Consider the following 27,595-nt stretch of genomic DNA (forward strand, 5'->3'; position numbering starts at 1 on the left):
ATATTTCCCTTTAAGTTTGTGCAGTCAGAATAATACGTTTAGAAGCTACTTAAATTAATTTTTTGGTGATTATGTTATAAATTCGTTAAATTCATTTGTCTCTATTTATATTCAATTTGGAGGTTTGCTTTATCATTTTTATTTAATTCTGATGTCTGAATATGCGAAACATTTGCATAGTTCACAAGTCACAACTATGTCAAAACACGTCCTCAGAGAACTCTCACTTCCCTCCTTAACCTCTCCGCATCTCTCCTCACCCGCTCCTTATGGATAACTGTTCCACCGGTCTCTGGGTCAATCCTTCCTGTGTTTCTCCTTTGCAAAAATAAGCTTTATTTTTTTTCTTATTTTCCCTTCCTTATTACTAAAAACAGACCATAATTACTATACACACATTTTGTAGCTGGAAATCAATCCACGTCAGCTCAGAGAAATCTTCCTTATTCTTTTTACTATTATAGTTTATTCAGTCTCCTATGGACAGACATTTAGGTTTTTCCCAATATTCTGCTATTACAAATAATCCTACAATGACAAACTTAGAGCATATGTTATTCCATATCTGTACAGGCAATTCCTCAGGGTAAATCCCTGGAACTTGGACCAGCAGGGCAAAACGTAAATACAGGCATAGTTTTGCTAGATATTACAAAATCCTCATAAAGTTGTAGCATTTCACATTCCCATCAGCAATATATGAGAGCGTCTGTTTCCTCACAGGCTTATCAACTAAGGACATCCTAATTCTTTGAACCTTTGTCCACCTGAAAGGTGAATTGGCTCTCCATGTATTTTAGTTTACATTACCCTTATTATTAACGAAGTTGAACATCTTTTCATATATTGCCATGTGACATATCTTTTTTGGTGAACTGTCCCTGTCTTTTGTTCATTTTTTAAATCATTTTTCAATGGAAAAATTACTTTGATAAAGCTACAATGATCCCTCTAAACTTTGTTTTAAAAAGGAAAGAATAAAACACAAAAAATGGAAGAAAAATGTATGAATTAACTGAAAAGAATACTAACATCACTTAAAACTATACTGTCGTATTCAGACAGTCCATTAAAAAGTGGCAGTTATTGCAAGTGAGAAGAAGGTTAAGAAAAGTGCACTCAAGTTTGCTAACTAGCAATAAATAGTTAATCCCACAAATAACCAAGCCACTGAGGAAGGCCAAAGCTTGGGGAAGAGCTGACTGAGACATTTTGCTGTCATGGTTTCATTACACCCACCTCATTAGTGCAGGTCATTCTTCGAGGGTGAGGGGCTTCCTGTTGCAGCTGATACACTGCGAAGGGAGAAGGTAAAGACGTCAGTTTCCTTTATGCAAAACATCTGACTATATAAGGAATCACAAACTGGTTGCTATTGTATGTTTACCATAAAACTGTGGTACAGTCCTACTTGTTATTAAGTTAAAATTTGTTATAAACAAAGCAAAGAAAGTAAACCAAACTAAATTTAGTGAAAGCGCAGGAGGAAGCACAAAGAGAAAAGTCATAATCCACACAAGTGTCTTTTTACCTTATAACAAAGCACTACTGGATATCTGGCTCTGTCTTCCATAATCTGGTCATTTACTGTCCCCAATTTTTGTGGATGTATTACATAAAGCATGTCTCCGATACAAGCAAATAATGGTTATGTGTTTTTAAAGTACATTATTAAGTGTCAAACTTGAAACCAAAATTAGGATTTATAGGCTAGAAGTAACAGATTTTCTGTTTTTCCCCCTTGTTTATATTACAAACATCTATCTTCAAAGATAATCTCCCCTAAAAACAAAATTTCTGAGTCAAAGTTACCACACTCTTTCAACTAGGGCAAATGCAGCAAAAGAAAGAATTCTGGTACTGAAATAACTTACCAAGGAGGGGATAATTTTTAGGGTATCTGAAATGGATTAGTGAAAATTACACCGATACTATGACATTCCAGCCTTTTTGGATTTCAGCCTTTTTGATTTGAAATGAAGAAGAAGCGAATAGAATGTGTGGTTATCAGAGAAAGTATGTTTATATATGTCTAAGTTTATCTTTGGGAGAGATTTTTTTTTCTATTTCTACATATATAATCACATATAATTAAATTTAACACCGTATTTAAGTACTTAGACATTCCGTCAACATAACATAAAACTATCCAGACATCTGGGATTGTCAGATAAAGAATGACTCAGATTTCAACTGGATATCATTATACAGACTCCACCTCTGACCATATTCATTCATACATATCATAGGAACATATATAAATACACACAATTAGACTATATCTATAACTAGACCACATATATGCATATACACAATGTATATACCGAGAATATACACAAACACCCATCACTGTTATGTATTGCTATCTAAAGGTGATATAGCATTGTGGCTAAGAATTTGAACTCTTGAATCAGACCACCTGGGGTTTGAACACTGGGGCTTTGCCACTAACACCGCATAATGTGCCTCAGTGTTCCTCATATGTAAAGTGGGGATAACAGTAGTTTCCACTTCATAGATTACTGAAAGGATTAAATAACTTACTATATGTAAAAGACTTAAAATAGTCCCCAGCACATAGGACACACTCAATAAAGATTAGCTATTACTACAAGTAGGTGACTGATATTAATACATAAAATCCTTTACGATAATATTTGGTTACCAGGATGCATCTTGAGTTCATCACCAAAACATAACACCACAGTAATGCTATAATTTAAAAGGCACTGAGAAGATTCAGATTTATCGTTTAAAAAATCAAAAACAAAGCAATCTCTCAGTTAATAATGTTTGAAATTTTACTGATAGAAATCTATTCCTTTGCCTTTTCCTCCCGGGTGCAAAAATCTCTAAGAGAGGTAATACATTAAAATAGTTTTAGATACCTACATATTATTGTGAGAGTTAGTTTTTCAAAAATATTCCTGTGAATATATGTGTATAGATTAAAGAGATGATATGAAGGGAGTAACTGTGAGATGGGGAAGGGAAGGAAGAGAGCACTGAAACCAGCTTTGTCTGGTCCTGACAGTGAGAGCATGCGTCTCTCACAGAGATGTGTGTAAACCCCCATCCTCCCTACAGAAGCCCAAAGATGACTTGCAAAAAGGGAGGCTTCTTCAGGTCCATTCCTCCACATTACTAACCGTGTAAGATGTGAGAATTCAGTTCACATTTCTGCTTTGATCAGTAATTCTCAAAAGATCAGCTGTTTCCCTTCATCAAGAAAATTCTTTGGAAGGTACTGTCATTTACGGAAACTCAACTATGAAAATTGAATGGCAGTCAACAAGGACAGTTTAAAAGTTACTAGAGAAAGTAAAATGTTGATTTTGATTCAAAGTACAAACACTGTAGAACCTGGTTATCATCAGAAATGCAGCCACCTATTCAGTAAGCAAACATCAAGCTAAGCCAGTATGAAAAAAGGAGGAACAATATTGTCACATGAGAATCTCACCCTTTGTTTTAATCAGAGTTTCAAAGGGTATAGTTCTCTTTCATGAGGAGGAGTAATTTTTAGATAAATGCCTCCTTTTTGGCTACCAATGGTTAGTCTATTTTTAAGACTTATTTTTTAATAAATAATATATAAAGGGAGGCCTTTGGATATTGTATAACTGAACATAACATATGAATTCAGGGAACACCTATCAAAAAGATCATTAAAAAACTATACAAAGTAATAAGGACTAGCTAATTCAGGCCCTTTCCAGATTAGAATTTTTGGTAATTTAAATTGGAATTCAGCTGAAATTTTAATTGCACAATCATTAAGTGATTCACCAAAAATTAATAACTAAATTCAAGATGAGAAGATATATGATTAAAGTACTTAACATTTTCCAATCACCTTAAAAGTGTCACTGCTTGTAAACTTCTTAATGAATTTCTCAGTACTTAGAGACAGAAACATTGTTAAGTTCAGAGTTCACAAGTTGGTATCTTGAGGTCAAAACTGGCTCACTTATATTTGGCTTGCTGTTTTCTAAATTTAAATTCGTTTTTAACATTTAAAAATTAAGAAACCTGGGGCTGGCCCTGTGGCCTAGTCGTTAAGTTTGGCACACTCCACTGTGGAAGCAGACTGGGGTCAGTTCCTGGGCACAGACCTACATCACTCACTGGCAGCAACCCACATACAAAATAGAAGACGACTGGCAACAGATCTTAGCTCAGGGCAAATCTTCCTCAGCAAAAAAAATATTAAAAAATAAAAATAAATTTAAGAGATTTAACAACAACAAAGCAGAAAAGAATTCCAGCTTCTCTTGAAAAATCAGCACATGTGAAACATCGGACCCAGAGTCTTAGATGAACATAACAAAATGGAGCTAATTATGAGCTACCTGCTACAGACAGGGAATCGACGCTCTACTTTCTCGCAGTTGCCCACCTGGCTCGCTTGCCTCATTTATTACATGTTAGGTCCCTGGTTTAATTCAAGCAATATATATCAAAAAGCAATAAAACTATATTTATTTAAAAAGAGTGACCTCAACTTAGACTTCTTGTTAATTCTATTTTCCTATCGGTTTGTACTTGTAAGGATTTAGAATTAAGTTTTCACAAGCTCAGTTGAACCAAAATCGGAAAGCAGAACAGAGGCATGGGTAAAATAAACTTCTTACAGAATCACAGTGAAAATAAGTTTCTTATAGATCTCACTGTGAAAAGCTATTCAGATCCCACCATGCTAAAGACAGGGAAAAAAAAAACCTAACATGCTGCAAATCTTGACACTAAAATTTAACTGTCCCCTCAGTTTTATAGATGTAACACATAATAAGGGAACAACCAGAACAGTTTGAATAGTTTTTGTTCTGCTTATATGTCCTTATGTGGACTGACATACTTGATTTTTTTTTTTTTTGAGGAAGATTAGCCCTGAGCTAACTGCTGCCAATCCTCCTCTTTTCACGGAGGAAGACTGGCCCTGAGCTAACATCCATGCCCATCTTCCTCTACTTTCTACGTGGGACGCCTACCACAGCATGGCTTGCCAAGTGGTGCCATGTCCGAACCCAGGATCCGAACCGGCGAACCCCGGGCCACTGAAGCGGAACGTGTGCACTTAACCACTGTGCCACCAGGCCGGCCCCTTGATTTTTTTAAAAATCTCAATCCATTTAGATTTTACTATTGAGAAATTTTTTTCAATTACAAAAATTAAAGTCACTTCACAGAGAAGATGATGACTGCATTATGGTTTGTCAGTCCCTAAGACTGTTCATAAAATTGACTGTCAGTGATCAATTCTAAACAAGATCTATCTAGGTCTGGCCTCAGAATTAAACAAAGCAGCTCAACTATTAAGGGTCCTGGGCAGGGCTTGCTGCCCCAGTTACTCAAAATTCCAGTCTCTGTCGATGAAATAAGGGCATCACAGGCTTGTCGGTCTTTAAAACTTTTCATATTAAAATGCACAGACTCCTGGACAGATGAACTTTTAAAGGTACTATCAATAAACACCCTACTGGAGATTATTTACAGCTGGCTGAAGATAAAACCATAAAACTGATAATGGCAAAGAGAATACAAACAAAAAAGCAAATTAAAAAACTCAACCTGAATCACAATTTTTTCTGGGATCAGAATTTGGACAAACATTTAATAATCTATATGATCATCATGACAATTACTTCCATGTTAGAATGCAATTTTTGCATGTTTTCTTATCAGTTAAAAATCTGAGCGTGTTCAAATTATTGGAAGACAACATCAACATCATGATTTTATAAGAAAAATTAAACAAGATCGGTTTTAAAAATGAACCTTTCCACTTGACTTTAACACAGTTTAATCATAAAATTTCCTTGAATTTGAAGTTTTTTCATTTGATGTTCAGAAGATTAAAAGTCTATTCTAACAATTTGCTCCCTGTTTCTACTATTAAAATGATGGCTGATGGGGAGGCCAGCCCCATGGCAGAGTAGTTAAGTTCACACGCTCTGCTTTGGTGGCCAGGGGTTCGCTTGTTCAGATCCTGAGCACAGACCTACATACCACTCATCAAGCCATGCTGTGCAGCAACCCACATAGAAGAATAGAATGACCTACAACTAGGATACATAACTATGTACTGGGCCTTTGAGGAGAAAAAAAAAGAGGAAGATTGGCAACAGATGTTAGCTCAGGGCCAATCTTCCTCACCAAAAAAAAATTAAAAATAAATAAAATAAAATGATGGGGGTACATGGTGTACTCAGGCACTGAAGTTACTAAAAGAAACTATAAACCTCAGTGGCAGAATTGTCACCAAAAAAATAAATATGCCATTTTTTCTTTTTTTGTGTGTGAGGAAGCTTGGCCCTGAGCTAACATCTGTGCCCATCTTCCTCTAGAAATATGCCATTTTTTAAGACAAATAGCAGCTACTGTAAGATATTTGAAGATAAAGAAAATATAAACTACATATACTACATTTAGTAATCAATATTCTTCAGGGGTAAAAATCACCACCATGATTCAATAACAGTCTGAGGCTTCATAAAAGCTCTTACATAAAAAATGTGCAAAGCACAAGTTAGAGCAGAGAGAACAAAGATAAACTGAAACCAGAAAACGCAGAGAAGACTTTTAAAGAGACTTCCAGCCAATGAGATTATGAGACAAAATCTTTTGGAGGTAGAGAACATTAGCCATTTTTATACATTCTTTGAAATACACTCCCCAGAAACAGCAGCAGGGATGGGAGAGAAAGCATCCACGGCAATATTTTTAGACACTGTTCACATTTTGCTTACTATAATTAGCCCAAAGTAGCAACCTATTAAAATAAAACCATCTATTGTTCTGGGAGCACGAAATCAATGAGAATCCCAATTGCTGCTCCTTCGGTCAGCAAATTTCAGCAACTTACAAATATCAACATTTAGAATAATTCAACATTTACAAAGATGTTAACAATGTACATTTAAAGTACCGGTTTCTTAGGTTGCTTATCCAACTCTATACACAACAAACAAAACTTACAGTCCTGGTTTCTGCAACAGTACATGCATGGGTTTCTTTTTAAAACTATTTTGCTTACATTAACCCTATTTCCTCTTTTAAAAAATCTGAACTATCTTTTACTTGATGAAATAATATTCTCTAGGAAACAAGGAAGGGAAAATAAATGACTAAGAACCTAGACTCTTTGAAGAGATTTTTATTCTAATGCAAAATTTAAAGAGCAATACAGAATTCATATGTCTCTCATTTATATTTGGGAAATCAATTTCCAAAAAAAAAGAACACCTTTTTTTTTGCCTCTTTTTAGCCATTCAAACTATAGAGATAGCCCCCTGACTTATCATCATCTACATTCCTTTTTTCATATAAATAATCAGGATCTGAGAATAAATAGATTGCTTGAATTCTTAGCTTCTCCTTGCGTTATTTTCCTCGGCCACTGTCGATAAGAGGGCTCAAGCTCCATATGGAATTCCGTGCAAGGTCACAGGGAGGAGACGCAGCCAGACATGCAAACCACACACAGACTTCGTGGAAACACTCCTGTTTCTTCACAATTACTTCTGTGCTATTCCCAAATCCTGCTGTGAATTAATTTTTCAATAATGGGTACAAAATGCAATGAATCTTCCTATCTAATGATCCTAATACGTTTATATTACTTATGAAGCACTATAACCCACTCAATTTAAAATTACTTGTATACTTACAGTAAGATTTCCAAACAGGAGGTCTATATTCATCTGTATCTGAAAGAATAAACAACAAATTAACATGACTGAATATTTATATTTTAAATGAGATATTTTAATCATTAATTCATTTAATATATTTGTTGAGGTCTATTTGTCCTAGGCATTGTGCTAGGCACTAAAGGGCATTCCAAGGTTTTTCAGTCTTGGTCCTTACTTTCTTGGAGAGCAGTTTACAAAGATGTCCAAAGAAAGCTATTGTATTTATTCAACTGCTTATCACATAAAAACATCAAGGTTAATTTTTACTGCTGGCACTCATTTCTTACAGTCACTGAGGTAAAAGTCAATAAAGTCTTTGTTTCTTTGGGCTTGATTCCATGATCATTTCATTGAAAGACCCATGAAGTCCTTGGAATTTTTCCTTTTTAGTCAAATTGACCAGGTAATTTTAATCCTCAGAGAAGTATTTCTGTATTTCCCCCCATCATATTGGGGGGATTCCACTGTAACTGATTTCACTAACATCAGGAGAACAGAGCAGCAAGGTGCAGGTCTTAGTCCTCACACATCCTGGACAATCAAAGCCAGGAAATGAGAAACGCTCCAATAGAAGGGAGAGTACCCGGGGAGCCACAAAGAACACGCGGCGGACATCTGCTCTTGAAGCACATTTCCCCTCACTCTGCTGGAGTGCGGATGTAGGAGATGGTGTGAAGAGGCAGTGGAAAGAGATGGAAATACAAACACATGAGGGAGATGGAGGGATCAGAGAGAGGAGAGGGGCCAGTGTGGTCTGGCTTCTCATCAGTAAAGCACAGGTGAGGAATAATTTTGCCAGCCACAAGCTCTGCCTGCAAGGCCAGGTATCCAAACCACCAGACAGAGCATTTTGCTGTGGGAAGGTGTGGCCCAGCCACATTACCTGGCTCTGCTGGCATCCAACATGAACCCATTAGGAATCTGATCCTTAAAATTTGGTCTCCAAGGAGGCAGGAAAATTCCTGGAACGTTTATTGAGAAGGTGCAATCTAGCATATGTAGTTCAAGTAAAAATGGTCATAGACTCGAAACGTTCAGCCTCCAACTCCCAAACTTTAAGATGCAATCCCACACTTCCTTTATGATGTGTTATCATAAACCACACAAACATTTTGAGTCAGTAGGGCTACACCAAGACTACTAACGATAAGTGTAAGGACATAAAAGGGAAATTCTAAGTCATGTACAAAATGCTTGACACCCAATAGAAGTGTTCAAATATGTTTTCTCAAAAAACGAATAAAAGATTATATGAATAAATGAATAATGAAGTAATGCAGCAAATACAGTTGACCCTCATTATTTGAGGTAGCTATATTCTATAAAGTCATCACAAACACTGAATTAACAAACACTGAACCACTGCTCCTAAGGGAAACCAAGTTAGGTTCCCGTGAGCCTCTGGACATTTTCATCATCCAACCAATACATAGCCTTGTTTCATGTGTGTTTCTGTTTAAAAGACACCTTATTTAGTATATATTGTTGATTCATTAACATAGAACTCACAGCCAACAGCACTGTAACTCATGCCTCAATGAAGCTTACCTAACACGTGTTTTCTCCATAACATATATCACAGCCTTCTGGCTCTTAGAACACCAGAGAACACTTCAGCACTATGCTTGAGGGCCATTTTAAACAACAAAATCACCAATAAAAAAAAAAACACAAAAATGCAAAAAATGTGGCACTAAATAGGCTACGGAAAAAACACTTTAGAGTATGAGAGCGGAAACAAAGAAGGCAGAGAGTCACCTGGTCCGACTTCAGCTGGGAATCTGTGGGTCATGCAACTCAAATATTTTGCCACTGTGCGAATGTTGGCAAATGACCACGAAAGTGTCACAGGTATTTATTTTAGGGTTACAAATAAATGCTAGCAAGTAAGTAAATTTGCAAAAGCAGAATCATGAACAATGAGGACTGACTGTGTACATGAATGAGCAATTATTAAGGAAAACTGCCAACTCAGGTGAACTTGCGTAGTAATGACATAAAGTTAGGATGAAATATGACCTTCACACAGAGATACATAGATATATACATATTTTCTTTGCTGGGGGGGGGGTGTTTGAGTGTATTTAGGGGGTTAATTATATTGAGATTCGTCTTAAGTAAATTATAATTAATTCAATTATATGTTTTTAATACTAGGAAAATTTTGCCTGCAAGCATTCAAGCCATTTTATGATTTCTTTGAGGACACATGAACGCTGTGACATTGTCTTTAATCCTAAACTGGTTCAGGGTTTAAGAGGAGAGCGTGCACTCACTGTCTCGGTACTAGCCCATATTCCACGTGTGTCTCGGCCTCCTTGCCAGGGTGTGAACAGCATAAGCTGCAGTGACCAGGCACCTCCTGACCCACTGTGTGGAAGACACCATGGGTGGTCAAGAAGCGGGAGGGCACTCAACCAGGCTGGAACCCAGTGTAGTAAAGAATTTAACCTCATTCCAAAAGAGGTCTAGTTTCTGCCCCCCGCTCCTAAGAGACACTTGTCCTTGCCTGGGAGCCTTGGGCTAGCCAGAGTAACAACGTGACGTAGGGCGGGGCTTTGGGTCACACAGTGTCAGTCAACCTGGAGACTGAAATCAACCACATGGGCAGTCAGTCAGCCATGTGTGCGTAACAAAGCCCCCACAAAAACTGTGAACTCAAGGCTTGGGAGAGATTCCTTGGTTGGAAATACTCCATGGGTACTGTCACACATCCATGTGGGAAGAGCATGCATCCTGACTCGATACAGAGAGGACGAGGGAAGCTCCACTTCTCTCCTGGACTCTACCTTCTATGTGCTTCTTCCCTTGGCTGGCTTTAATCTGTATCCTTTCCCTGTAATAAACCACGACCCTGAGTATAACAGCGTTTAACAAGTTCTGTGAGTCCTTCTAGCGGATTATTGAACCTGAGGGCGATTTGGGGGAACCCCTCCAGCTTGCAGTTGGTGTCAGAAGCGAGGAAAGTCTCCAGGACTGTGCCCTCTGACTTTGTAGCAGCCCTAACTCCTTGGAAACCCTGTGCAAAGCCTGCAGCTGAGCAGTGGGGGCCTCCTGGACTTTGACTTTGGAGAAGGTGAGAGACAAAGAGGCTAATACTTCAAGTCCTGTCTCTGGGGAATTGTCTGTCTAGTCCTAGACAGAGCTTTCTCAGGTGAACATCAACCTTCACCTCTGTGTGACTTTAGGAAATTTACTACTTCTCTGAATCTTAATTTCTTTATCTATACAATAGAGTAACAATCTCATCTAAAATGGGAATAGTAACAACACAGGTGTGCTGTGAGGATTAAATTAGGTATTATACATAAGGCACCTTACACTTAGGAGACCTTTAGTAAATGAGTACCCTCTCCTGCCTTCACCAGAAGTGAGTTTAAAAACACAATGATATTACCCTATTGGCCTCAGGCCACTGTTAACGACTTCAGCCATGCATTTTCTTCTTATTTTGTTCTTCCCTGTACATCTCCTCTATTACAGAAGAGTTTATTCAAGACGCTACAGATCACAATTGGGTGGCCAAATAACCAAGACATGCTGGGAGAAAAGTTTGAGATTCCTTTAACACTATAACAGTTCTAATTATTAGTGACATTTAAGAGTACAGTTTGGGTTTTAAAAGTCTCTTCCCAGCAATCCAGTTTTTGCTGATGGGAGTATAAACTGGCACAACCTCTCTGGAGAGCAACTGGCACTACCTATCACAAGCCCTTAAAAGTACATCACAGACATCTGTTAAGGCAGAGCTTAAAGGAGATGCTCTTTGAAGGGGAACATTTAAAAATTACGACCCTCTTTCTTATGTTTAGAGGTGGAGACCTCAGGTCACCTTGGCATGGATCTTTTTGTTGACCATGTTAGGCAAAGGGTGGGCACCACTGTCCTCAGGACTCAAGGGAAAGGGGCCCACTGGGAGGGGAAGTTGACGGCTTAGAAAAACATGCCTCAACCTCTTGATATGTAGAATTAGTTGCCAGAGCTGGGGAGACCAATTCTCCAGTACCCTAAATCCTTCTGGAAGGGAAGAAACATTACCCAATCTTTGATTCCTCAGATTCACAGTTAAGGAGCATTGTCATAGCAGAAACTCATAACCCAAACCAAGTTCCACTGGCAAGAAAAGGCAGAGACACTCCTGAAATAAAATGACTTTGAAGATGGGTTGATTGAAACTGGTGGTCCAGGGTCACACAAAGGCTTATAGGTTTATTATGGAGGACAGATTCTGGCCCAGCATGATGCCAAAAGTGTCTCTGACCTCAGCCTCCCGGCACACTGAATTGTTGAATATAAGCATGTAAACTAACAAACCTCAATCCTGACCTCCAATTGGGTCACTACTTTGACCTGAGCCAGGTCTGCCCAAACAGGGCATCCTAGCAGCGTTAGACAAGCAACTATCAACAAACAGTACAGGGCTGGTCTTAAACACTGAGAGAAAGTGATAAAGAGAAGGAAGATAACCAGTGTACCATTAAACTGTAGTTCTCTCTTGGGCATCTGGAAGAGGATGGACCACTTTGGGACTGAGCCAGCTTCCTGGCATTCAAACTTGGAGGAGAGGAGACTGCCTAAAGAGGAAGATACCAAATTTCCTGCTAATTGGGGCACTGATTAATAGAAAAAATATTGGCCCCTGAATTTACATAACAGGTCATGTCAGTTCCTCTGCATACCTTTTGACCCAGCAGTTTTATTTCTACAAATTTATTGTAAAGTAAATAAGGATGTTAGGAAAACATTCATACAGAATACTACTACTGCACTATTACTTTTAAGACTAAATAACTGGATTCAACTTAAATGCCCAACAATTGGAAACCGGCAGAACTGATATATTCCAGTTTGAAGACACCTTGACTACATCAAAAGGAGTTCACCTTTTAATCTGTTAGAAAGTCCATTCTCTTTAAATATTTTAAATCTTTTAAAGAGTTTATTTTTTTCCTTTTTCTCCCCAAAGCCCCCCGGTACATAGTTGTATATTCTTAGCTGTGCATCCTTCTAGTTGTGGCATGTGGGATGTCGCCTCAGCGTGGTTCGACGAGCAGTGCCATGTCCCTGCCCAGGATTCGAACCGATGCAACAACCGACGTAACACTGGGCTGCCTGCAGTGGAGAGCGCGAACTTAACCACTCGTCCATGAGGCCAGCCCCCTAAATATTTTAAATCTTTTAAACCAGTAGGTTTCAAACATTTTGGTTTTAAAAACTTGGATTCTAAGGAACTTTTAACATCTACTGATATTAACCATATTAGAAATTAAAACTGAGAAATTTTAATAGTATTTGTTAATTTATTAAAAAATAAACCCATATCTTATAACATTTTATGAAAAATAACTATTTTTCCAAACAAAAAATTTGTTTTACATTTTGTAAATCTCTTTAATGTCTAATTGAACACAGCTGGATTCTTATATTTGCTTCCATATTCAATCTGTTGTGATATCACGTGCCATGTACATTCTGGAAGATTCAACTAGATACTGTGAAGGATGAGAGTGAAAACGGCCAATAATGTCTTATTATTATTAAAAGAGTTTTGACTTCATGGAAACTCTGAAAAATGTCGGGGGCCCCCAGGGGTCCCCAGCACTTACTTTGAGAACAGCTGTTTCAAATCATGATTTCCTTGGCATATCTAGGATATGGGGTAAGGTGGGGTAAGAAACATTTCATCTAACAGAAGAAATACAAAAGTTAACTAAGAAGAGAACAGAGAGGAAATCATGAGTTCTTTTAGCAGTTCAAAGTCCTTGAGCTTATTCAAAGGAAGTTATCAAGGCCCAATAACGCCAAAAGTCTGTGATCTGCCTTCAGCTGGAGGTCTCAAGGGCTCCTCCCATCACCTCTTTTTGATTCTGTCAGAAAATCCACCCAGACCAGGCGCATAAATATGACAGACTTCCATCACTAGAGCATGATTGAGAATGACAGCCCGTCTTAAAAAACTCAGGGACAGACACTTAAAATAATCTTAGCATGGCATGGATGAGTGTTTAAATTAAGAACATATCCACAAAATCCATTACAAGATTTTCTCCAGAGCCAGCCCTGCTGGCATAGCAGTTAAAGTTTGGCACGCTCCACTTGGGCGGCCCGGGTTCAGTTTCCAGACATGGAACCACACCACTCATCTGTCAACAGCCATGCTGTGGTGGCGGCTCACAGAGAAGAACTAGAAGGACCTACAACTAGAATATACAACTATGTACTGGGGCTTTGGGGAGGAAAAGAAAAAAGAGAGGAAGACTGTCAACAGATGTAAGCTCAGGGTGAATCTCAGAAGATAAAAAGAAAGATTTTCTCCATTGCCTTTAACTGTCAGTAATACTTTTCATATCTACACAAAAGATAATTTTACACAAATTTCAAAGTTATGCCGGCATACAGAAATGTTGAAAGCATCAGAAAGTTTCATTCTTCAACAAATATGTATTAAACACCTTCTATGAACAAGCATGTCAGTAACAAGGTGAGTCCAGATATAGTTCATGCCTTCAAGGGCAGTAAGGAAAATTAGATGGATGTTATTATTTACAAACAAGGTGATATAATAAGAGTAATACATAAGAGTACAATAACCTTCATCTTGTCAAGATGCCCGACAAGAATAGGTCCCCAGTAAGAATTTGCTGAACTGATGAAAGAATAGAAGGAAAGAGGAATCACTTTTGGCCAGAGTGCCAAGAAAAACAAACCAGAGGTGGTATCATCCGACAAGGGCTCTGAAAGACAGATGACTTGTAGTCAAGGGGCTAAGGGAAGGAGACTGGAAGTAAGAGGAAGAACAACCTTCTAAATGAAGGAACACAGAGAATAAGGGCACAGGAACAAAAACGTTCAGCAAGTGTTTGAGGAACTGCAAATAATGCAGAGTGGCTGAAATAAAAGATGTGTTGAAGACACTATCCACGAAATCATATTCCCAGCCTGAGAGGCTGAGAAATCAACTATGACCTTCCTAGGGAATTTACATCTAATAAATAAATGCACAATCTTCTTCTACAGTCTTTGAATTCCCCCCCAGAGTCTCTGTGGAGGTAGGTCTTCATTTACCTCTTCTCCCTGTTCGAACAATCTGCTGAATAGCAAGCATTCATTATGGAAAAGAGAACAGTTTCTTAATTAAATTCTCTTTCACTTTTGGTTAATTGCTAGAATTGCAAGTCAAGGAAATCTTACTTTTGCAAACTTTACCATGTTTATGAAAAATGATTCCAATTTTTTCTTGCTTTTTCAAACTCAAAGATATAGATTTTAAGCAAGATTTCGTGTTAAATTTGTTTTTGCCTATAATTGTCTTTTATGTTTTTTTCTCTAAATATTTTCAGGACATTTATTTTTCCTTTAAATATTAAAAATTTTAAGATACTTATCTGTACCTTTAGGCAAGGATTAAAAAAATCTTAGTAAAATATATCTAGGACATTATCTTTGATATGATATTATAATTTACAATATTAGGGCTATGGGGGGTACTTAAAGTGGTTCATTTATTGATTGGCAAGATTAAATCTACTTATAAATACCCTAATGTTCTTAATGTTTAGATTAATTTAAAACTTTGTATGATTGAGTAAATCTTTATGTTCTCTCCAATTAGATCCTATTTACATCCAATATATCTACGAATGTTGTTGAAAATGACTGACCTCTGAAAAAAAAATATTTCATTCTTTTTATTACACAGTTTTGTGTAGCACCATACAGTTATGTCTTATGAATTCTTTGGTTTAGAACAATATTCCTCTGATGAAGTATAAACCTGCTTAACTTTTTACTTCAAAAAATAAATAGTCCAGTCTAGAACAGATCAGAAAGTTAAATTTAACCTGTTTAATGTTTTAGGCTCAAACCAAAAAGGCTTTTATAACTTTTTAACAATATAATGGACTTTCTCAAAGAGGACCATGGTGCATTTTAAATGAGGTTTAGACTAATGATGCACGAACACGCAAAAACTGTATGATTAATGTCTTAAAGCACGTTTGTTTCAGATTGCCTTTGGTTTGAAAATTAACAATTTTGATTTCTGTAAAAAGAATGACATTTATTGATAACAAAAAGAGCATTTCTTCCCTTCAAATGAAGGCTCACCTTCAACCAACTGGCAAAAGATTTCCTGTCCTGCTTTCATCAGAAAATGCAAGGCATCCTCACTCATGCCTACCTGCTGCTGTCCTATTTCTGTACCAAATTCTGGCATACCAAGAGTGAGATGCTTGGGGCCCCCAACTCTACTGTCCTATAAAGTGATCTTTTCACAGAACAAGGGCATAAAGTTCACAATGAATATCAAACAATTACTCCTGTTGATACTTGAAAGAAAACCAAACTTCTTACTCCAAAAGAAATACATTTCTTGGAATACAAAAACTCAGTAAAAATTAAAAGGCTTATAATAACACACACAATTCTAAACTAATGAAGAAACAAATAAAAAAGAGCTTTGCTAGGTTTCTAGATACCTCAGAGCCTGACTAAACTTTTTTCCTGGAAAATGCTTCAAAACATGCAAAGTAAGCTTTTCAACTAAGACAATTAAAATTCCCTGTGCAAAGTTATGGCCAAATGAGGTCAGTTAAATTCACCCTCGGAAGAAACAAAGTCATTTAAAACTGCTTCAAGTTGAAAACTGATGTGTCACGATACAATTCTGACAAAAATAAACCATTTTTAAAACCGAAGATAATTGTTTTTAATTCTTCAGAGAATAATGACCCAGAACTGTTAATATATGGAAAAAAAACTCCTGAGACAGTGCAACTACAGTGCTCACATGTAACTTCATCAAAGATCTCCAAAAACAAATATTTCACAAATGTGGTGCTCAACTCTCCACCATGGACCCATCGCTTGGGTCAAGAAAGCCTCCTAAATGAAATGTGAACCAAACTTGGAAACCTCTCCTTTTTCAGACTCGAGCTTGGCCTTTTATTAAAGACCTAAGCAATGTTTCCTCTAACCAACTTGGCAGACCTCGCAAGCAGACTACACAAACTAGGTCCTTCTGCTTACTCAGATCTTTTCACTAAACTCTTGGAAACAAAAAGCTATACACAGGAACTGGGTCATTTGACTCAATTCAAAGTAAAGGTTGTCATTTTCCAACCTACTATTTCTTCTTCCAGACAACAAGTCATATCTCTCTGAGGTTTTCTCTTTAAAGGATTTGATAATTTCCAACAATGTTTATCCTAGCATGTTGGCACATTAACACAAAGTTCTCAGATATGCCCACTTAATCACAAGGTTTCTCACAGAGAACGTGGAAAAGAGGTTTAGTTCCTGCCAAGACTCTCAGTAACTACTCAACATTCCCCACTGGCTCCCCAATGGATTTTGTTAGGTAAGTAAAAAAATTCACCTTTGATGACACGATACATTTCCTAAAACCCTCTGCCATGAAAAACAGAATACACAAAATTCAGCAATGGCCGTAAAGCATATCCTTCTCCTTGACCTCTCTGTATCTCACCTGTTTAAAATTAAATTGTAATAAATTCATTTTTTATGAAGTCCTGTAATTCATCCTTAAAAGAATATACCATATGGGGGCCAGCCCCATGGCCGAGTGGTTAAGTTCCCTCGCTCCGAATCCTGGGTACGGACATGGGGCCACTCATGGAGCCACGCTGAGGCGGCATCCCACATGCCACAACTAGAAGGACCCACAACTAAAATATACAACTATGTACCGGGGGGCTTTGGGGAGAAAAAGGAAAAAATAAAAGAATATACTATATGGTATATACATTTCACTATACACACAAAAAGGATATATACCTGATGAATACTTTTCTCATATCCAACAACTTAGACTTTTAACCATCCAGAGCAATTGAAGTTACAGATATTAAAAATGTAAACCACATGAAAACTCTTCACAGAATTTTTACTTTTTATAAATATAACTTCTGGAAAATAACCATATAAAACTAAACTTTCAGCAGGGATCTTCCTAGTCATTTACCTAAGAACTAGAACTCAATTGTCTCAAATGCCTGCACCTCCTTCAGCCAACACAGTATATATCCTCCTTGTTCTGTTCTTAAAGGAAAAATTGAAAACAGTGTTTTTCTCCTTGTTGTTATTCATCCTTTGAGACAAATTATTCCTAACCCATTCATTTCCCATACACCAACATAGTTTTGTAGCAATGACTCACTTGGACCCTTGCCCTTGGAAAAGGAATCCATCACCATATTCTCAGGCTTAGAGTATACAACGGAATATGTTTATTAGAACGTGCATTGCTGTTTGACACAAACTCATAGAATAGTTAGGATTCCCCAGTGATGGGAGTCAATGTGTCAATTTGCCAGCAAGTATTAAAACAGCAACGTTTCAAAGTCTTGCCTTACATCAGTGTTTTCCAACTTTACCAAGAGGACAGGTACTCAGAAAACAGAGCATACTAACCCTTAAGTGAAATTCTATGGGGAAAAGAGAAATAACACTCCTATTACCAATACTTTGCCATCACAGATAACTGAGATAGGAAAAGATTGCACCCCTCGTTTTATGATAATTTCCTAATGCACTTCTTTTAAGTAGGACTTCTCTGGGAAAACCAATCAATCACTTAAAAAAAGAAAAAAGTGGATTCTGAAGAACACAGAGAAGTATGCTTTAGATTACAAGATGCAGAACCAAATGCGGAACCAGGCAGCTCACAGCTGTAGGAAAGAAAGCAAAGTCAGATATGGAAGTAATATTGTGTCAACCACAAATGAGCAGAGTTGGGTAATTCTAAGCACAGGCTAACTATCCCAAGGTATAATGAAATGCTCAGCATGTTTTAATTAACCGTGTTTTGACTGCACACATGACAGTATAGGCTGCCAAGATGGATAAACTCTTTAGAAATGAGAACTCGTATTCCAAATTGATAGGTACCTCTTCTGCTTCCTGTGAGAGCAGAACCAGGGCATGAAAGGGCTGGGGCTCTGGTCTCTCTTGCCAACAGTTGCACCCAACAAGGCCTAAAATCAACATGTCATGGACCTCTTTGTCTAAAAGAAGCTCTTGCAGTGTGGGGACACAAGGAGTGACTAACTGAAAGTGTAGCAGCAACAAAGGCCCACCTTTCCTCAATTCTAAATCCAAATGCTTTGAAAAGCGAAAGCATTTTTATAACTCATTTGGCAGCAAATCCTGGTCTAACCTGAACCTAAAAGTATTTTTTAAATTCTTTATAACTCATTTGATAGCAAAAACTTCACCAGAATGGATTTGAGAATATTTTCAGTCTTTACTTATTCCACTGGGTGTGAGTGCTCATTCGTTTCATCGCAGAAATATTAATGTACGATTACAGAGTGATGTCCGAGACACTGCTGGGTGTTATAAGATATACAGTATACATATGAAATGTATTATCTTTTCTAAAATCTGAAAAATTCTGAATTCTAACACATATCTGTTACTAAGGGTTTTGGAAAAGGGATTACAGACCCACTACTGTTATTAATATTTATGGCTGATCATGTTAAAACATAAATCAGAACATGACACTCTTCCACTAAATTCTCTCCAATGGCTTCCTGCGTCACTCAGAATAACAGCCAAACTCTTTACAACTGCCTACGAGATTGCTGTCCAAAGAGGACCACAACCTTGGCATTATCTCGTCATCTGTTGGAAATGCAGAACCGCAGGACCCAACTATGAAGCAGGATCTGCATTTTCACGAGATCCCCAGGTGACATGCATGCGCCTGATTGTTCAGAAGCACTGAGCTCCGAGACCTAGACGATGCGTCCTTCTTGCCTTGCTGAGTTCAGCTCCTACTTCTCTTCCCCTCACCCACTCTTCCCCAGTCTCTTTGGTTTTCTTGCCATTCCTCAAACATACGAGACACAGTTCCCCCTGGCTGTTCCCTCAGACTGGAATGTTCCCCCCTCGCAGGTAACTCTATGACTTGCTCCCTCACCTGCTTCACTTCTGTACTCAAGTCACCTTCTCAGTGAGGCCTTCCCTGTCACCCTATCAAAAAAATTCAAATTCCCGACAATTCATAATCACCTATTTTTTTCCCTCTTTAGTACTTATCCCTATCTAAAACGCTAACATTTTACCAAATTGCGTTGCTTTTTGTTTATCTCTTTCCACTAGAATGTAAGCTTCATGAGGGAAGGGATTCTTTAGTGTTTTTCACACTGCTCTATCCTTAATACCTAGAACAGCAATTCTCAGTGTGGTCTGTGGACCCTTGTGGATCACTGAGACTCTTTCAGGGGGGTGTGTGGGTCAAAACTATTTTCATAATTATACTAAGAAGTTATTTGCCTTTTTCACCGGACTGACATTTGTACTGGCAGTGCAAAAGCTGAGGTGGTGAAACTGCTGGCATCTCAGCACAAAACAATGCAGTGGCAACAACTGTATTAATTGTCACTGTATTCTTCACCACCATAAAGCCATCACTTAAAAAAAATTCAGTTTCACTTAAGAATGTCCTTGATGAAGCAGTTTAAAAAGTACTAATTTTATTAAATCTTGGCCCTTCAGCACATTTCTTTTTAATATTCCGTATGACAAACTGGGCCGTGTGCATAAGACGCATCTGCTGCATCATGATGTATCATGGTGTCTTGAGAAAAAGCACACATAAGATCATGCACGTTGGGAGCGGAACTAGCTGCAATTTTCATAAACACCAGTTCACTGGAAAGAATGACTGACAAACTACAACTCTTCAGATTTAGATATTTGGCAGATATTTTCTTGAAAATGAACAGAGTGAGCTTGTCACTTCAAGGAAAACAACCGACAGTATTTACTGCCAGACATAAAATTCAAGCTTTCAAGTGAAAATTATAATTCAGGGAAACTTGTATCCATGACCATGAACTTGACAGTTTGTTAATATTTAAAGACTTTTCCGACGAAATCGATGGTGATATTAAAGAAAGCGATTTGTTAATATATTGTATAATAAAACATGTTAACATTTGGAAGATTCGCCTAACTTAGGGCACTAATATTTTCAAAATGACAAATGCGTGGGTAAAAGATCCAGTCAAAGTACAAGTTAGACCAATGGATTTTAACGTAACAGAGCACAAAATGTTTAATGACATGGTTTCAGAGTCTACGCTGTAACTGACCTTTAAGAAACTACCACTTGTCAAGCTTTAGTGGAGTATCAAAGAATATACACAACTATTTGAAAATATTATTAAAATACTTCCCTCTTTTCCGACATATCTTTACGAGATCAGATTTTCTTCACTTGCTACAATCAAAACATACTGCCACAGATGATTAGATATTAGCTTTCTTTTAAGCTAGACATTAAAGAGCTTGTAAAAAATAGAAAGAATGCCACTCTTTTTAAAAATATATTTTTCATAAAATGTTATTTTTGCTAACACGTAATAGGTTTATTATCATTATTCTTAGTTCAATTGATCTTTTTTTCAATTTCTCAATTTGACTTTCAAATACAGTAAACAGCAATACATACAACCCACATAAACAAATGCTCCTTAGGTCCCTCAACAACGTTTAAGAGTGTAAATGGGTCCTGAGATTAAAGGTGGAGAACCACCGGCCTAAGATAATAACTAGGAGATAGCAGTACATTTTGAGGCAGTGAACACTTACAATGTGCTGGGCTCTTGCTAAATGCTTTTACACTTATTTCATTTATGCTTCACAACACCCTTATAAAGCAGGTATTATTACAATCACGATTTTATAGATAGGAAAACCAGCACGGGGGAGAGATCAAGGCATTTGTTTAAAGTCACAAGGAGCAGAGCCAGTACGTGAGCGGAGATCACATGACTCTAGATCGCAAGCTCCTAACTACTACTGACGATATCATAAAAGGACACTAATTTAGAAACAAGGCAAACATGCCAAGCCAGGTGACTACATTGAAAAATATCAAGGCCATAAGAAAGAGCCAAATTACAAAGCCCTATGGGTTAGGGACTGAAGGGAGACAACCTAAGCAGGTTCGTGTGAGCAGAAGAAAGGCCAGGACAACTTCTCAAAGGCAGAACGCAGATGTTTGAGGAAATATTTCAAGTGTAGTCCACAAGGGTACAACAACTATCACTAGGCTGAAGAATGGATAATAAAACCCTGAGATGTTTATTTAGCTTCAAGACCAGCTTCCAAGGACAATAGAGACAAGCTGTATCCCTTATGGTCAGGTTCATTCATGATGCTATTCAAGTCTTCTTGCTGCTGTTGGTTTCCCTGTAGCTCAAGCCTGAGTATAACCTTCAATGAAATGTTTAGGATATTCTCTGGTCCCCATGTCCAAAGAGAGTTTCCACCTCATTAAATCTATCAGCTCCAAGCAGTGCCTCCGCTCAGGCCCACAGTAGGGTGATAGCTTGAAGCTTCATTATCTTGATTGGTTTAGTAACAAGAAAGGCACTTATTGGCTGCATTTTTTGAAAGAGTCCTGTAAGGTCAGGAACACTAATCCCTTCCCAACTTCTAATTTTCCTAAGCTAAAAATTCCTGTAGGAATATGTAGATATGCTTTCTACGATCTTGACACTTGCACTTCCTATAATACTTAAACCATGAATCACTCTTGTTAGGGATGATTTAAAAAATGAGTGATCTACGACTGGGAAGGAAAAATGAAGGTGAAGTGGGTGGCAGAGCAGTGGTCATAGTTTTAACAAGATAGCATTCAGACAAACAATGGAAGTTAAGGCAGAGAAAGTAAGGTGAAATCTCGGAGCTGTTCTCCTTATTTTACTGGGAGGCAGGGAGAGAGGCCATAAAGTTACGTTAGTGCTCGTCTGTGTAACGTGTTCAGTGCTGAGACTATGGAATTCAGCTATATAATCCTATGAGAGAGAAGGTTTGAAAAATTCTGACTCAGTTATGCATATGGAAAACCAGAAATAGAAAAACATAACCTCTTAGTATGCATAATATCTGCAGCAATGGAAAATGGTATTTTCCAGAGTCGAGTGGGCTGCTGTCCAATCGTGGCTGCTTTCTATCACAGCCCATGCTTCAACATATAGTGTGCAGAACTACAGTGACTCAACATTTTGCTAGATCATAAAACAGAAAACATGCCTATGAAACACAGCTATTAGTATTTTAAATTCCACAGAGCACCGTGGTCTTCTCGCATGACAGCAATGGACCAACTTAGGCTGCCTGAACCCCAGTCACAAAACACAGTTTTCCGAGGAAGGTCAGAAGCCTGGAGCAGAAGCTGAGAATACATCCATCAGGGTCAGGAAAATCAATGACTGAAACAATGTTCTGGGATATTTCTCTATGAACATAGCAAACGAGCAAAAGAACAGGGATGTCTAGGCGCTTCACCTCTGGGCACTTAGGAGAAAGAGGAGGCTGGTGTTAGTTTCAGGACTGACGATGAGGACCTGCCCCACTTGGTGCTACGAGCTTTGGCAGTGCAGAGCAATGGTTACGAGTGCGGGCTGTGGGGGTTTGGACACCTGCTTCTACTAGCACTTACTAATTGTGAGTCTCACCTTGGGCAAGTCAATTGGACAAACTAACATCAGCTGTTACTATTGTTAGCGCAAAAAAAAAAATTTTAACTTGATTCTTGAGGTACCTCATATTAAGGAAATTTCTAGGAACAGAAATGTAGATGCCACCAGTAAGATTTTCATAGACAGTTTTCAGAACATGTAAGATGCCATAACCTAAGCCATTACAGAGTAACACTGCTTTTTGTCATTCCGCAATGAGCATTTCCTAAGGTACTGAACGTTTTCTGTAGGATGAATGGCAAACAGTTTAACAGAAAGTGTTATGTGACGTGGAGCCAAAGCTGTCCAATCTGACTCCAGCCAACATTTATCTGATAAGATTTCAAGCCCCACGCACATGACAATTTTATATATATGATAAGATACAACAGATAAATGACAATATATATGTATGTGTGCGTGCGTGTGTATACAAAAATTGACAATTTTATATATATAAAATGAAGCATGGAGCACAGTGGAAAAACAGCTGCTGGTTAAAGCCATATGAAGAAATAAATGAGTTACAGCAGTCAATGGACATTTTCTACCATCATAGACAGAACTCAGTGAATTCCCACTAGCTCTAATGGGAACTGAGGACTACCATGCAGACTGAATACCTGCAAGCTTCTCAAGATACCATACTTTAAAGAATTTTCCAAAATGTCCTTATTTGAAAGATAAAACTTCTTTTTTCTCCCCAATTTTCTACTTCAGTACTTAGAAAGAAAACTGCGCCAATGCCCAACACACTTCACCCATGAAATGTCATAGCCAACAGGTTTACCAAAATGAAGAGGTAGATATCAGTTTCTTTTTAAAAACCTAGAGTCTTCCTTTGTTTCACTCCAGACTTGATGCAGCTTTCTAATAGGCAATTTTATTTGTTACTGGAAAAGCAGACTGAGTGATTTATGTCACGCAGCTGTGAACAAGCATTTTGTTTAAAATACTGTCTGCACGCTTTACTGCACTAACATTGTTAGAATGCCCTCAAGGATGCTGAATACTACAGATTGGGAAACAAAAGGTCATTGTCACTGGAAAAGGAAAAAAGACTTATCTGATTCAAACCAACATCAAGCACAGAGAAGTGACAGTAACGAAAAACATTTTCATGTGCCTTTATCAGTGTGTAAGAGAGAATTATTTATCTCTGATAAGGCTTTTCAAATTCTTGTAATATATCATAACAAAAATAAATGAGTTTTTACAGTTCACAAGTGACAATTAGATCAAATTCTGTTTTCTCATGAATTTGTAAATATTTGGTATACCCTTGAAAGCCAATGTAAATATGGTAGTCATAAATGTTTTCCCAGCAACAATGAAATGCTCAAAAACAAAGGTAAAGTAATATAATTTAATTCTTATTATTAAGAATACACATAAAAGATGAAACTGGTTTCTTTCATGCATAAATATATATATGAAATAAACAATTTCAAAAAATGAGTTCTCAGTACAAAACATGTGCTTGTAATTTTAAAGAAAATTCTCTTGATTTTGTATGTGAATAGGCCATAAGAAATGATAAAAATGACACGGAACATATTGACACAAGCTGGATCGCCCACTGGAGTTAATTATTCTAACAAACTTGCCTAATAGACAAAGAAAATAATCTCTGTATTTTATTAATAAATGTAATATCTTCCAAAAGCACAAGAAGTTTTAGAAAATTCATGGTGGCAAACAAATGCATATTAACTTCACCATTTTATGCCTCTACTGCTCAGCAGTTAAATGCCGATACAATTAGAAGCAAGCTAAACTAATTATTAAAAATATATATATTTATAGTCTAAATGCAAGTGTTCCCTTTAAAAGGAAAGCATGTGGGGGGGGGGAAGGGTGGAGACTGGTTCTTTTTCATCTTTCTGAGAGCCAAATTTCCATTTCTGCGATTTTTTTTTCTCAATTTTTTTATTTTGCAAATATCCAAACCCACAAAAATTGAAAGAATAGTATAAGAACACCAGCATATCTTTCATCTAAATTCACTAACTGTTAACATCCCACCCCATTTGTTACGTTCTCCTCCCTCTTCTCTCCATCTACCACCCCAAACAATTTCAGAGTAAGTTGCAGGCATCACAAAACTTCACTCCTCTAAAAACATCCCCCTACACAACCACAAAACCATTCTCACATCCAAGAAATCAACCCTCTGTGAGCCAGGAAAACCAGTCATCACCACTCACTATCTAGGTCCATGAAACGTCTCTATTTTTGTACATTTAAGTCATTTTATGAATAATTTACAGATATAAGAATAAAAGGACAGTAAAAAACATATTAGAAATGTAATAAAAATTTAAACATGCAAGCCCAAATTTTATTTCATATTTTCCTATTTTGAAGATCATATGCCCCAAATAGGCAGCATTCTTTGAATGCAACTAACTGCTCACCAATTGTCGTGCATGAGCCTGTGACATATCTATTTTGTAAATACTGATTCTAGGTTTCAGATACATCTCTAACAGATTCTAGCTTATCATTACTCTGGCTCTTCTTCTTGTATTTGCACTGTCAAAATACAATGAAGATTTCATATTTCAAAAACATCTTAATGTTCTAGCTTATTGTTATTTCTGGTTTTTCCTCTTGCACTTGCATCTTCAAAACAGCACTTTTGAAAACTCAGATGGCTCATAATTTTGTTGAAGAGAGGAGAGTCATATTCTTTGCTCATAATTGCAAAACATTTTCATTTTTAGATTTATAAAAACTAAAATGACCACCAATAAATTTGTTCATTTCTACATCTATTTCCTTCCCATCACTTTTGTACAGACACCTGTCTTAGGTATTTATCCACTTAAGAACTGTATCAGGTATATTTTGGTGCACAAACATCACAAAAGACGAAAAAAGAGTCAACTGTCCTATTAGCAAAACAGAATGGTTAGATTCTTTCTGCAAAATATGATGCAATGAAATGCTTCCTGTTGAACGAATGACTGGATTTGAATACCTTATTTCCTTTTTTCCTTAAACATATATTGTTCATTGTCAATTCCTGAGTTTGAGAAAATTCACCTAAGACATTAGGTGGCAAATTTTTCCTGTAAGAGGCCAGATCGTAAGTATGCTAGGCTTTGCAAGCCAAACAACCTATGTCTCAACTACTTAACTCACTTTATAGTAGGAAAGTAGCCACAGACAATATGTAAGTGGGCGGACGTGGCTCTTCTCAGTGAAACTCTACTTGTGAAAACAGCATTAACCAGCTTGATGGCCCTGGACCTTGGATATCATCATCTAATGATCTATAGTCTGAGATTTCTTCTGTAGGATAAATTTAACCATCATTAGAATCTAGAGTGCTGTCATCTGTTCATCTTCTGATTTATCGAATAATTGTGAAATGTCTTCCTCTGCCAAAATATTTTTCTTTCTCATTATGGGCTGAAAATAAAAAAATTCTAAATTTCCAATTGTGTTCAGTGAAATTTTAACAAAACACAATTACAAAGACAGTAACTTCAACTTGCTTTTATACGTTCTTGAAGGATGATGTAATACTTTGGGCAATGCAATAAGAAAATTGAAGGATGACAAAACAATGATCCTGTATTTCACAACTGCAGCATTTTTCTGCTTTCTTATTATTTTAATCTTTTTTCTTTTAGCATAATTAGGAATAACTGATAAGTAATGATAATATAATTCCTACGATGAACTGGCAAAATGTTTCGAGTTACAGGAAAAAGATCATAAAACCCCTTAGTGTATCTTAGATTTATACAGAAACTCATGTGGTATTTGCAAGACATTGTTCTATTTAAAAAACAAGTAATAACACTTATCTTTTGTTCTTTAGAAGACCCCTTACAGACTGTTAGAACTGCTCAAAAAAGAAACTTAAAAATCAGTATTTTGTAAAAAGGACCCTGATGGTATACATGGTATATCAAAGTTTAAACATATCATCAAATATCCCCAATTATGTGAAAAGTATCCTTTTGGGCTTTTTTGGCTTTTTGATCCAGGATCCAACGCAGGTTCAGAGATTATATTTGGTTGCCATGTCTCTACTGTATTCTTTAACCAAGAACATTTCACATTCCTCTACCTTCTTAAAAAATATTTCATGACAATGACATTTTTTAAAAATCTGGACCACTTGTCTTGTACTAGAATGACCACATTCTGTAGTTCCGTGACTATTTCCCCATGACTCAAATGAGGACTTGCTACATAACTTTTGAGTCCCTTATTCAAAAATTTTATGAAGACTTTCAAGATGGCAACAGCAGAAATTTACACCAAAAGCAGGTTCTTCTGAGTGTAGAGTCCTGCGCGACTGGACAGTCACACACCCATGGAGCCAGCCTCGATTCAGATTAAAGATTTCGGCAAGCCTACTACACAGATGATGATTCACACCTTCCA

The 27,595-nt window shown here is 37.2% G+C and overlaps 1 protein-coding gene across 3 annotated transcripts in view; it reads right to left on the minus strand.

Annotated features, from left to right (window-relative positions):
- CHN1 (chimerin 1) overlaps positions 1–27,595 on the minus strand; it is a 192,052-nt gene that overhangs the window by 141,160 nt on the left and 23,297 nt on the right. For all 3 annotated transcript variants that reach the window (XM_070580250.1, XM_070580251.1, XM_070580252.1), the window contains 2 exons: positions 7,671–7,709; positions 1,240–1,295 (listed from right to left, as the gene is read on the minus strand). In XM_070580250.1, coding sequence (XP_070436351.1) covers positions 1,240–1,295; positions 7,671–7,709 — 95 coding nt within the window. The remainder of the gene's footprint in view (positions 1–1,239; positions 1,296–7,670; positions 7,710–27,595) is intronic.

This window comes from Equus przewalskii, chromosome 17 (assembly GCF_037783145.1).
Source record: "Equus przewalskii isolate Varuska chromosome 17, EquPr2, whole genome shotgun sequence".
Classification (NCBI taxonomy): domain Eukaryota; kingdom Metazoa; phylum Chordata; class Mammalia; order Perissodactyla; family Equidae; genus Equus; species Equus przewalskii.